Source organism: Sciurus carolinensis, chromosome 13, assembly GCF_902686445.1.
Source record: "Sciurus carolinensis chromosome 13, mSciCar1.2, whole genome shotgun sequence".
In the NCBI taxonomy this organism is placed as follows: Eukaryota; Metazoa; Chordata; class Mammalia; order Rodentia; family Sciuridae; genus Sciurus; species Sciurus carolinensis.
In genome coordinates, this window is record NC_062225.1 from 74,883,993 (window position 1) to 74,896,065 (window position 12,073).

Below are 12,073 nucleotides of genomic sequence, written 5' to 3' on the forward strand. Positions count from 1 at the left end.
CAGGTGCTTTTGCGTGGAGTGTGTGGACCTCTTGGTGGGGCCAGGGGCTGCCCAAGCAGCCATTAAGGAAGACCCCTGGAACTGCTACATGTGTGGGCACAAGGGCACTTACGGGCTGCTGCGGCGGCGGGACGACTGGCCCTCACGGCTTCAGATGTTCTTCGCCAATAACCACGACCAGGAATTTGTGAGTGCTGGGCCTGAGGTGTGGTCTTGAATGCTCTTGGCTGACCCAGGCAGAGCACTTTGGTGGGTAGCAGGGCCTGGGCAATAAGCAGAAATAGTCAAGCCGTGCATGGGGTTTTCAGACCTAGAAGACCTAAGCACTCATCGGCTGGGAAGGCCAGCCCAGGGTGGGGATCTGTGGGGCGGTCCTGAGTGTAGACCTGACCACTGTGCCCACTGCTTAGGACCCTCCGAAGGTTTACCCACCTGTCCCAGCCGAGAAGAGGAAGCCCATCCGGGTGCTATCTCTATTTGATGGAATTGCTACAGGTGAGTGGCACAGGTTCCAAGAAATGCTGGCTTCCTTGTCCTTGGACAGGGAGCCATGTAAGTGTGTTGACAGTATAGCTATTAAAATGTTATCCTACACTAACCGGGTGCAGTGGCACCTACCTGTAAACCCAGCTACTGGGAGGCTGAGGCAGGAGGGTCACCAGTTCAAGGCCAGCTTGTGCAACTTGGCAAAACCTTGTCTCAAAAGTTTTGAAAAAGGGCTGGGAATGTATCCCAAAGGTAGACTGCCCTAGGGTTCAGTCCCCAGTACTGGGGGGGAATATTATCATAAAGAGGAAACTTTGATGTTAAATGAAAAATTATGCAGTCCGTGGATATGGGTTTTAGCCAAAAGTGAAAAGTAAATTAAGGCAAACGAATCTGCCCAGTGGGTATTTCCCCTAATGAAGGAGATCCTACAGTGGAATAGGAGTGACTGCTTATAAATAAAATGGTCAACCCCAGCAACTCAAGAGGCCAAGACAGGAGGATCACAAGTTCAAGGCCAGCCTTAGCAACTTAGTGAGACCTTGTCTCAAAATAGAAAATAAAGGGCTGGGGATGGTAAAAGTGCTCCTGGTTAAATCTCTAGTACCAAAAAAATTAAATAGAGCTGGGGTTGTGGGTCATTGGTGGAGCACTTGCTGGCATGCAGGAGGCACTGGGTTCTGTTCTCCGTACCACGTAAAAAAGGTCCATTAATGACTAAAAATAATTTTAAGAAAATTGAATAAATAAAATAAATAGAATAAACTAGGTAATTTACAGAAGACTATTTAAGTCACCCATAATATTTTAACATTTTGGTGTATGTCCTTTTAGAATTTTCTCCTGTGCACGTGTATGTTTATATAATCAGGCCTCTAGTTAACCAAGAATGTGGATGCATACTGTTTTGTAAACTTGCCTTGTCATTTCTTATAACTTTTTTTTCACATCAACCAATGTAGAGCTACATTCATTTGTAAGTGCTGTGTTGGATTTCTTCAAGTGAAAGTACTGTAATCTTGACTCAGAGGCTGAGGTAGGAGGATTACAAGTTTAAGACCAACCTCAGCAACTTACTCAGACCCTGTCTCATAAAAGGACTGGGAATGTAACTCAGTCGTAAAGTGTCCTTGGGTTTGATCCCCAGTGCAAGAAAAAAAAAAAAAAAACATATTGCAAATTATTAACTGACCCCCATTAGGTTGTTTCATTAGTATAAGCAGTGCTGTGACAAGCTTCCTTGTAAATATATCTTTTTTTGTTGTTGTTGTTCCAGGGATTGAACCCAGGGCACTTAACCACCAAGCCACATCTCCAGTCCTTTTTATTTTTTATTTGGAGACAGGGACTCTAAGTAAATTGCTGAGTTTGGCTTTGAACTTGCAGTTTCCTGCCTTCAGAACTGCTGGGGTTATGGACCTGCACCACTGCACCCAGCTAAATACATTTTTATATAGTTAAGCCAATATCTCCTAAGGACAAACCCTTAGGGAATGCTGGGTCCTGGTCAGGCATTGTCATTATCATTATTTTACATGCAGCTCTTGATGCTGCCAGAAAACTCTCCTGAAGGTTGAGCTGAATATATACTGCCACCCCTACCCTCTTCCCAGGCTGAGGGCCTCTGTTTCTAAGAATATAATTGCTGGGCTTGGGATGCAACTCAGTGGTAGAGTTGCATGGGGCCCTTACATGCATAGGGCCCTGGGTTCAACTCCGAGTGCTTACAAAAAAACAAAAAAGGGCATTGCTTGCCTTAGAACTTTGTGTCTTGTGATTGGAGGGTGCTACAGATGGTCCAAGCCTGGGGACCTTGGTCAAAGGGGTGAGGTGGGGGTCATATCCCAGCCATACGTTTGTCTTCTGTTCTCAGCTCACTGCTGATGTCCTGTAAATCTAGAGACGTTCACATGCAATTCAAGTTTCCCAGGCTAGACCCTCGGGATCTTTCAGAATTATGTCATACCAAGAAGCTGTAAAAGCTCCTTGGAGAGACCTCTTGGGAGCCGTGGAAATGATGCCACTGTCTTCCATTTCTCCCGAAGCTCTTGGGGTCTGTTCTCATTGTTTCCTTGTCTCAGCAGCATTGACAAAAGAGGGATTGTAGGCAGGAAGTTAGCTCAGCACATGAACCCTTCTACTTGTCTCAGACACTGTCGGTCCTAGGGAGGGACTGGATTAGGGAAATACTCTAATGATGTTGAAGGATGGAAAGTGCTGGGGTACTCCAGATGACTCCAGGGGACTGCTGTGGGATGGAGCGTTGATGAAACCTTTTTAGAGCAGGTGGCATCCAGTGAAATCTTGAAGGGTGGGACAGAATTTCAGATGGAGGTGATACAGGGGTGAAGAAGGACCAAGATGTCAATGTAGGAGCTACAAGGAAAGGCCACCAAAAAGTAAATGGTTCTCTCTGGACCCTGAAACCAGCCACCGTCTGGCTCTGGTGTCCCTGGCTCTGGCCACCTTTCTAGCAGGCCAAACACTGTGCCCTTGTGCAGATGTTCCAGTTTGTCCAGAAAGTATTTCAGACAGGTGCATGGGCAGGGCAGAGGAGGGGCCTGCAGCTGACCTTGTGTCTGCTTGGCACAGGGCTCCTGGTGCTGAAGGACTTGGGCATCCAGGTGGACCGCTACATAGCTTCGGAGGTGTGCGAGGACTCCATCACAGTGGGCATGGTGCGACACCAGGGGAAGATCATGTACGTCGGGGACGTCCGCAGCGTCACACAGAAGCATGTATGTCAGTGCTGCGGGGCACACCCTGCCTTCTCTTCCCTGCACTTCAGCTCCTGGAGGCAGCCCCCGTCCCCTTTCATTCTCTTCACTGGCTGTTTCCTTTTCATGCTTCCCCCGGCCTCCTTATCTTCTAGTTTTCGTCTTTGACTTGCAAGGGTAATAGGCAAATTGGAAATGGGAACTTGGGGCTGGGGTGTAGCTCAGTGGTACAGCACTTGCCTGGCATGCATGAGGCCCTGGGTTCCACTGCTAGCACGGGGCGAGGGCTGGAATTTGGGAGCTTATCTTTTGGGGCTCAGTTGCTCTCTGGGTTGATTTCTTGACCCTTTATGATAAAGTACTTCAAATTGGAGAGGAAGGTTCTCATCTTCTGAATACTTTGGGCAAATAGCTTAGCAGCTTCCACTTCCAGGGGAGCTCTGGGCAGGGTCTTGGCATAAGGTCCTCTGTTCTTCCAGTTTTCTGGGTCTACCTCTGGAATCCTGGAGGGCACTCGCATGGCACAGACACCCTGCCCAACTGCCAGGAGCTCCTGCCTGCTGAGGGGCTACTTTTCTTGCTTGGCACAGCCTGGGCTCCCTGCTGGCCTCAGGGATGGTCCAGTTTGGTTTGCTTACTCACTGCTCAGAAGCTGAGCCCACAGATCCTCCATGACTTTGCCACATTCACAGATCATTCCTCTTCCTTTGCCTCTGCCCCTGGGCAGCAGGCCCATCACATTGCCTTTGTCTTCCCAGATCCAGGAGTGGGGCCCATTCGATCTGGTGATTGGGGGCAGTCCCTGCAATGATCTCTCCATCGTCAACCCTGCCCGCAAGGGACTCTACGGTAGGTGCTGTCCTCACCCCTCTACCTTTTGAGCTGGTGCTTTCGCACTTAGGTTTCCTCCTTAGATATTTCTACCCTGGGTCAGCTCCTCCCAACGACCCTGTCTTCCCTTGCCCTCCCCATGCGCGAGCCACACCACTGTGTGATGCAGACAGCCCCAGCTGATGGCTTTCTCTTCCGACCTCTCAGAGGGCACTGGCCGGCTCTTCTTGAGTTCTACCGCCTCCTGCATGATGCGCGGCCCAAGGAGGGAGATGACCGCCCCTTCTTCTGGCTCTTTGAGAATGTGGTGGCCATGGGCGTTAGTGACAAGAGGGACATCTCGCGATTTCTCGAGGTATAGCCAGCAACCTTGGTTTGGCCAGCTCACTAATGGCTTCTACCTTGGACTGCTGCTTCATCCCTGTCTCATCTGCATTATGGAGCTGGGGACTGGTGACTTCGCTTTGCAAGGGGCCTGTTTGGGAAGCTCTGGGCTTCCCAAGTAGAAAGGGAGGAAGCCGTGTTAGTGCCCCCAACTCCCACCCCCACCCCGTGTGAAGGAATGGGCGCGCTCGCTCTAGGAGGTGGTAGCGTGGGCATGGACCTCTGGTTGAAGGACCCGTCTCTAAGTAGGGTGAGGTACCAGACTCCTGCCTGGGGTCCGGGGTTCTGTGTGGTGCTAACACTCAGGAGACCTTCGAGATGCAGATGCAATTTTCTGTGACCAGAGGGGCTCGTCCTCATTCTCTGGCACTATGTCGGATGCTTTATGGCACCTGGCAAGAAAACATGGCTTATCTCAAATTTTCATTTCCTATGATGTGAGTCCCAGTTCAGCTCTGAGCCAAGTGTGAGCCACACTCAGGAGTTCTGTAGCCAGAGGCATTCTTGTGACTGGACCCTCTGGGAGCTTGAGTCCATGATCCCAAGTCTTGGACCAGTAACGCCTCAAACTGCCATTCCCACTTTAAATGTGAGCAGCATCCACCTGGCTTATCAAGTGGACACAGTGAACACACCACACTCACTGGAGGTTACTTTCTTAGCCTCCAGGTGGTCGGGAGCAGCCTTACCTGATATCTTCCATTGGTGGCCATTTACATCAACTTGAGAATTGCCAGTTCCCATCACACTGGCCTCTTTTCAAGTACAAAGTGAACGTCTCTAGCTAGTAGACCAGTGGCTACTGCAGTGAATAGTGCAGAGAGAGAATAATTACCATCACTGCAGAAAGTAGAGGTGGACAAAGCCAGCCTAGAGGAATCCAGCAAGAGCACATGGAATGCGGCCAGGTTTAATTCCAGCTTTTCCTAGGGGCTTCAGGCTTCTCCAGTGTGTGGCCTCCTGAGAGATGTAAGGGGCCTTGAGGCCTTAAGGTTCTCAACCAGCAAAATTACCCAGAGCTATTTAATTTCCCCCTTTGCTCATCTTCAAACTATCTCCTATTTTGTAGTCCAACCCTGTGATGATTGATGCCAAAGAAGTGTCAGCCGCACATAGGGCCCGCTACTTCTGGGGTAACCTTCCCGGTATGAACAGGTTGGTGAGCGCTCCTGGGCCCAGGGGGCTGTGGGTGGCTGCCTGCAAGGCGAGGTCAGTGAGGGTCCTTCCCAGGCCACCTGCATTGCTGCATGCCTGCTATTCTGCCATGTTCTTTATTCCTTGAGAAAAACAGGAAATCTGGTTATTGAAAATAACTTACCTCAAAAAACCAGCAGCCAGGTACAGTAGTGCACACCTGTTATCCCAGTGACTCACGAGGCTGACATGGAGGGAGGCAAGTTCAAGGCCAGCCTCAGCAACTTACTGGGACCATCTCCAAATAAAAAAAAGGAATAGGGGGCTGGGGAGACAGCTCAGTTGGTAGAGTGCTTGCCTTGTAAGCACAAGACCCTGGGTTCGATCCCCAGCACCAAAAAAAAATAATAAAAAAAAAGGAATAGGGGCGTAGCTCACTGGGAGAGTACCCTGGATTCAATCCCTAGTACCAAAAAAACCAAAAAGTCCCAAGAAAAAAACTAGCAACCAGTGGCCCACATAAGACCTTTAAAGGCACATTTTTACACAAGAGTCCTGTGCTGCAGGGTTCTAGTTGGTTTGCCTGCATCTTTGTGTGCAGAGCCAGCTGTCCCTTAGGTCCTCCCGAGGAAAAGCCACGGAGGAGGGGGAGGGGCAGAGGGAGGGGGTTCGGAGCAGCACCCTCCCAGCGTGAGAATTCTGTGTGTTCCTCTTACTTGGTTGGCTGCAGGCCCCCAGTTGGAAGGACTTTCTACTTTCAGATCTCCCAGATGAGAGGAAATTTCATTCTTCAGGTGCTGTGGTTGCATTCTAGAAAGGCCCAGAGGAGAAAGGAACTGTTCCAGGGTTTGCAGTTGAAAAGCAAAATGAGAACCACCTGCTCTCAAGACCCAGTCTGGGGGATTTGTTGTCCAGATTGTTTTGAGTTGTGGACTTTAAACCTTGTAAATAGAAAACATCATTTAGCTTGACTTCAGTCATCGAAGGTCCCTCTTTGCCACTCTTATAAAGTTGTAGGGCCTTTCCTGTTTCACACCACATTTGTAAAGCTGCAGTCTTTTGCAAGGGTTTGTTGAGAAGGAGGTGGGTCAGGGCAGCCAACCTGAAATTGCCCCTGCAGGACCCTCAAGATATGTGTGTATTAGAAAACTGGATGGATTGAAGTGGTCCAGTGTCTCTCTCTCTTTTTTTCCCCTTGTACTGAAGATTGAACCCAGGGGCACTCTACCACCGAATATACCCCAGTCTTTTATATTTTCATTCTGAGAACAGGGTGAAAAATCGCCAGGCCTGGTCTGGACTTTAGAATCCTCCTGCCTTGGCCTCCCAAGTCACTGGGATTACAGGTGTGTGCCACCATGCCCAGCTTCTGGTCCATTGTTTCTCTAGAGCCACTCAGTGTCTCCTGACAGACCTTGGTACTATGAGGTTGTTTCCACTGCTTCTTCCAACTCTAAAATACTAGAACTCCTGAGGTTCTGGAAGGAACACAGGCATCATACACAGCCAAGTGGATGGTACATCCCTAACAGATGTGTCTGGTTTTACCACAAGCCCCCTGTTTCCCTGCTTAGATCCTGGAGTGCTATGGGAAGCCTTCATGAAATACTCGGAAAATAATCAGAAAAGGATGGCACCAAAAGTGATCTTTAGTCATCAGCTTATCCCCACAGAAGTGTATTTTAGTGTTTCAAGGCCTGTGTAAAACTTGAAGTCTTTGATGCATATCTGTAATCCCAGAAGCTAGGAGGTGAGGCAGGCAGGAGGATCACAGATCTGAAGCCAGACTTAGCAACTTGGCAAGACCCTATCTCATTGAAAAAATGAGGGCTGGGGATATACCTCAGTTGGTAGAGTGCTTGCCTTGCAAGTGCAAGGCCCTGGGTTCAATCCCCAGCACCACAAAAAAAAAAAAAAAGAGAGAGAGAGAGAGAGAGAGAGAGAAAATAAGGAAGATGGAATGGTTGGGTGCAGTGGTGCACACCCATAATCCCAGCGACTCAGAAGGCTGAGGCTGGAGCATTACAAGTTCAATGCCTGTCTCAAAATTTAGCAAGACCCACTTCAACTTGGTGAGACCCTGTTTCTAAAATGAAGCTGAGTGCAGTGGCACATACCTATAATCTCAGAGACTTGGCAGGCTGAGGCAGGAGCATCTCAAGTTTGAGGTCACCCTGAGCAATTTAGCAAGACCAGGCCTGGGCATGTGACTCACTGGTAGAGTGCCCCTGGGTTCAACCCCCAGAACTGCAATAAATAGTTTTTTAAAAATTAATTAAAACAGGACCAGGGACATAGCATGGTGGTAAAGTACCAGCGGGATCAATCCCCAGTACAAAAAAATAAACAAATTTTTATTTATTTAGCGGGTAGGGATGTAGCTCAGTGGTAGAGCACAAGACTCTGGGGTCAATCTGCAGTGCCACAAAAGGGGCGTGGGGGCTGGGGTGTGGCTCAGTGGTAGAGCACTTGCCTAGCATGCATGAAGCTCTGGATTAGATCCCTAGGACCACAAACAACAGCAACAAAGATCTTTCACTGTACATTTTAGGTGTACAGTCCAGTGGATTTCATCTGATATCCACACACCCCATATAATCACCACAAGGAAGCTCAGAATAGTCTGTCATTCTCAAAGCCTGCTTTGTGGTGGGATTCTTAAAACTAAAACTTGGCACATTTTAAAATAACTGATTTAAAACATGGTACTGTTTTCCCTACTTCTGACTAGGCATCATCTGTCTGTTGGAAATTTGAGACCACTTTTGCATTTGCCTGTGTGGATGAAGTCTCGATTGATTGTGTATGTGTGTGGGGGTTTATGGGAAATTTGAAGAGGGTTATACTGTATGTGCATGATGAGGATGCAGGCTCTTTACCTACTGGCATTAGCGCCTTTGTAGGGACCTTCCTGCATTCTCCAGGTCTCTGATGTCACCTTCTCTCTTCTGCCTCCTAGGCCATTGGCATCCACTGTGAATGATAAGCTGGAGCTGCAGGAGTGTCTGGAACATGGCAGAATAGCCAAGGTCAGCCCCACACCCATACATTCCCCGCACCTGCCCCTCTTGGCCTGTGGGCACAACCAGTGTAGAGAATGCAGTTAGGGATGATGGAGGGTCACCAGAGCTACTGTCCTTGCGCCCTGCATCCCTGGAGAGAGTTGCCCAGCTTCTCCTGGGAGGGAGACACTAAGAAGTCTTTACCAAAGTTCTGGGCCTGCTGTGTTCTTTAAAAAAATTATTTTTAGTTAATGGGCTGGGGTTGTGATTCAGTGGTAGAAAGCTTACCTGGCACGTGTGAGGCACTGGGTTCGAACCTCAGCACCACGTAAAAATAAAGGTGTGTCCATCTATAACTAAAAATATTCTTTAAAGTTATTTTTAGTTGAAACCTATTACAAGAGCAGAGAGCTACCTCCTATATTGTGAATTTCTCTGGAGAAATCTGGTGTGAGTGGGTGAGGCATCAGTTCCTGTGCCAGCAGTTCCAACACTCAGGACCGCTGACATCCAGAGCCCGACTTTGAACCTCTAGGTCACGCGATGTGCTTTTCCCTGCAGATTCCTGAGGGGACCCATTCTTTGGAGGATTTAGAGAGGACAGCGGCCAGAGCTGTTGCCTCTCAAGTCTGACTAGCTAGATTGGACCCAGGGTGGTCAGGTGACATCAAGGTGGGAAGAGAAGCAGGACCATGGGGATGGGGAGGTTCTCCCCCACAAACCCAGCTCCTCCAGAGCCAGCTGGAACCCAGCACCAGGCTCGCCTGCCACACCAACATTTGGCAGAGGTGATGGGGTACGTGCTTATCCCTCTTTTCTCTCCATCTTCTAGTTCAGCAAAGTGAGGACCATTACTACTAGGTCAAACTCCATAAAGCAGGGCAAAGACCAGCATTTCCCCGTCTTCATGAATGAGAAAGAGGACATCCTTTGGTGCACTGAAATGGAAAGGTACCTGTGCTGCTCCTATTCTGGTCTCTGAGTGAGGTGCTCTGACTGCTGTGCTTGATGGAGGGGTCTTCGCTTTTGTCCCAGGCTAGTGTTTCCCACAGCCACAGGTGCAGTGGGAGGGAGGGCCTTATTGGGCATTTCCAAAGGGGCAGGACCCTGGGCTGGGGAGGGACTGGCTGACTGGTCACAATTCAGGAGGGGTTTTGGAATCAGCTCTGAATGCCTGGGCTTCCAGAGAGCCTGCTGAACCCTCCTCGAATGCTGCAGCTCTGGGGACTTCCTTAACTTGTACCGTAGGTATTTTGTAAGTGAGCACAGCAGCCGGGACCTTGTAGGCTACACAGCCTCTGCACCCTGATTTGGTGCAATGCAGGCCCAAGGGGTGGGCTAGATCAGCTCCTGTTCTCTGGGTCTAACCAGAATTTAGCCAACAGAGATGCCAGTTTCAGCAACAGGAAATCCTCGCACTTGTGAAGTTGGGGAGGAGTCCAGCTCCTTTTGGAACTCCACTCTCCTTTAGGGGAGAATCAAGGAGTGGACACGTGTTACATTCAGACTTGCGCTGTGTCTACCCTGCATCTAGATCTCACGATCAGGGGAACTATGTAGTGTGTCCAAGAAGCATTTTGGAAGTGCTTTTTGAACACGTGTTTTTCATGTTTGTGTGTGTGGTTCTGGGGATTGGAGCCAGGGCTTCGCACGTGCCAGGCAGGTGTTCTCCCACTGAGCTATGTGCCCAGCACACTAGTCTTCATTTCTGCTGTTCAGAGCTCACGGTTGGGATTACAGTAACTTTTAAATCCACAGAGACTAGCACAGTGCGAGGCGCATGGTCGGTGACCCATCCAAACGTTGGAATTGGTTACAGAAAGCAAAGGATTCAGCAGGACAGGAGTGTGTGGGTGTGAGCGTGACGCACCCGCCCCTTCCCAGGTGCTGTGGACAGTTCTGGTCACGTGCTCCTGGCAGGTGATCAGATGGCTTTGGGGCCGCTTGATCTTGGCCCTGCTCACCCTGCCTTTCTGCCTCTTCTCCCCCAGGGTTTTTGGCTTCCCTGTCCACTATACTGACGTCTCCAACATGAGCCGCTTGGCGAGGCAGAGACTGCTGGGCCGGTCGTGGAGCGTGCCAGTCATCCGCCACCTCTTCGCTCCGCTGAAGGAATATTTTGCTTGTGTGTAAGGGACATGGGGGCAAACTGAGGTAGTGACACAAAGTTAAACAAACAAACAAAAAACCACAAACACAATAAAACACCAAGAACGTGAGGACGGAGAGAAGTATCAGCACCCAGAAGAGAAAAAGGAATTTAAAACAAAACCACAGAGGCGGAAATACCGGAGGGCTTTGCCTTGCGAAAAGGGTTGGACATCATCTCCTGATTTTTCAATGTTAATCTTCAGTCCTATTTAAAAAAAGAAAACACAAAAACAAACCAAGTCCCCTCTGCCCCCCCCCCTTTTTTTTTTTTTTTTTTTTTTTTGGTAAAACCTTTTGTTTTCTACTCTTTCCAGAGGGGTTTTGTTTGTTTGGGTTTTTGTTTCTTGCTGTGACTGAAACAAGAGGGTTATTACAGCAAAAATCAGTAACAAAAAAAAAAAAAAAAAAAATGGTAACAATACCTTGCAGAGGAAAGGTGGAAGAGAGGGAAAAAAGGAAATTCTATAGAAATTTATATATTGGGTTTTTTTTTTTTTTTAATCTTTTTTTTTTTTGTTGTTGTCTCTAGCCTGGTCAGATAGGAGCACAAGCGGGGACAGAAAAGAGACACTCGGGTGGCAGAATTCCCTCCCAGCCCCTGAGCTGTCTTACCAGCACCATTCCTGGTCATGCAGAACAGAACCCAGCTAGCAGCAGGGAGACAGAACACCATACAAGATACTTTTCTACAGTATTTCAGGTGCCTACACACAGGAAACCTTGAAGAATACCAGTTTCTAGAAGCCGCTGTTACCTCTTGTTTACAGTTTATATATATATGATAGATATGAGATATATATATAAAAGGTACTGTTAACTACTGTACAACCTGACTTCATAATGGTGCTTTAAAACAGCGAGATGAGTAAAAACATCAGCTTCCACCTGGCCTTATGTGCAAAGGGTTTTAAACAAGGATGGAGGAAGGGATTCAGCTTGAAGATGGCTCTATGTCTGGTGGGGTTTCCCCTTGGTTTTTAACAAGATGAAGGAGAACTGGGGCATCATTCTCCCACTTCTCCCTGCCAAAATGGGGGTCAGCTTAGGTGGTCGGGACTGGGGGAGGCTGAGCATGGAGTTCATCCAGACTCAGGCAATAACTTGAATTTTTTCTAAAAGGAGACTCCCTTGGCAAGATGGCAGGGTAAGGAGTCTTCGTTCCTGATGGCTCATGTTAGCGGAGTCCAGGGCTCCTTGTGGTGGGATCAGAAATAGTCCAGAGTGTGGGAAATTGACAGTTAAAAACCCCACCTGGAGCAAATAAAAAAACATACAAAACGTACTGGTGCTTTCCTGTCTAAGTCGCCTTTTGTGTGTTCTTTTATGAGGCCCTCACCATCCTCCCCTCTGTGCACAAGGCGGCTCAGA

General features: G+C 48.6%; 1 protein-coding gene across 1 annotated transcript in view; it reads left to right on the forward strand.

Annotated features, from left to right (window-relative positions):
- The window catches only part of Dnmt3a (DNA methyltransferase 3 alpha), a 95,406-nt gene extending 84,446 nt beyond the window's left edge, over positions 1–10,960 (forward strand). Inside the window, 10 exon segments of the mRNA XM_047522091.1 lie at positions 4–187; positions 411–495; positions 3,079–3,224; positions 3,962–4,052; positions 4,242–4,259; positions 4,262–4,389; positions 5,488–5,573; positions 8,512–8,581; positions 9,387–9,505; positions 10,546–10,960. Of these exon segments, the coding sequence (XP_047378047.1) occupies positions 4–187; positions 411–495; positions 3,079–3,224; positions 3,962–4,052; positions 4,242–4,259; positions 4,262–4,389; positions 5,488–5,573; positions 8,512–8,581; positions 9,387–9,505; positions 10,546–10,687 (1,069 nt within the window). The 3' untranslated portion in view covers positions 10,688–10,960.
- The last annotated feature ends 1,113 nt before the right edge of the window (positions 10,961–12,073 follow it).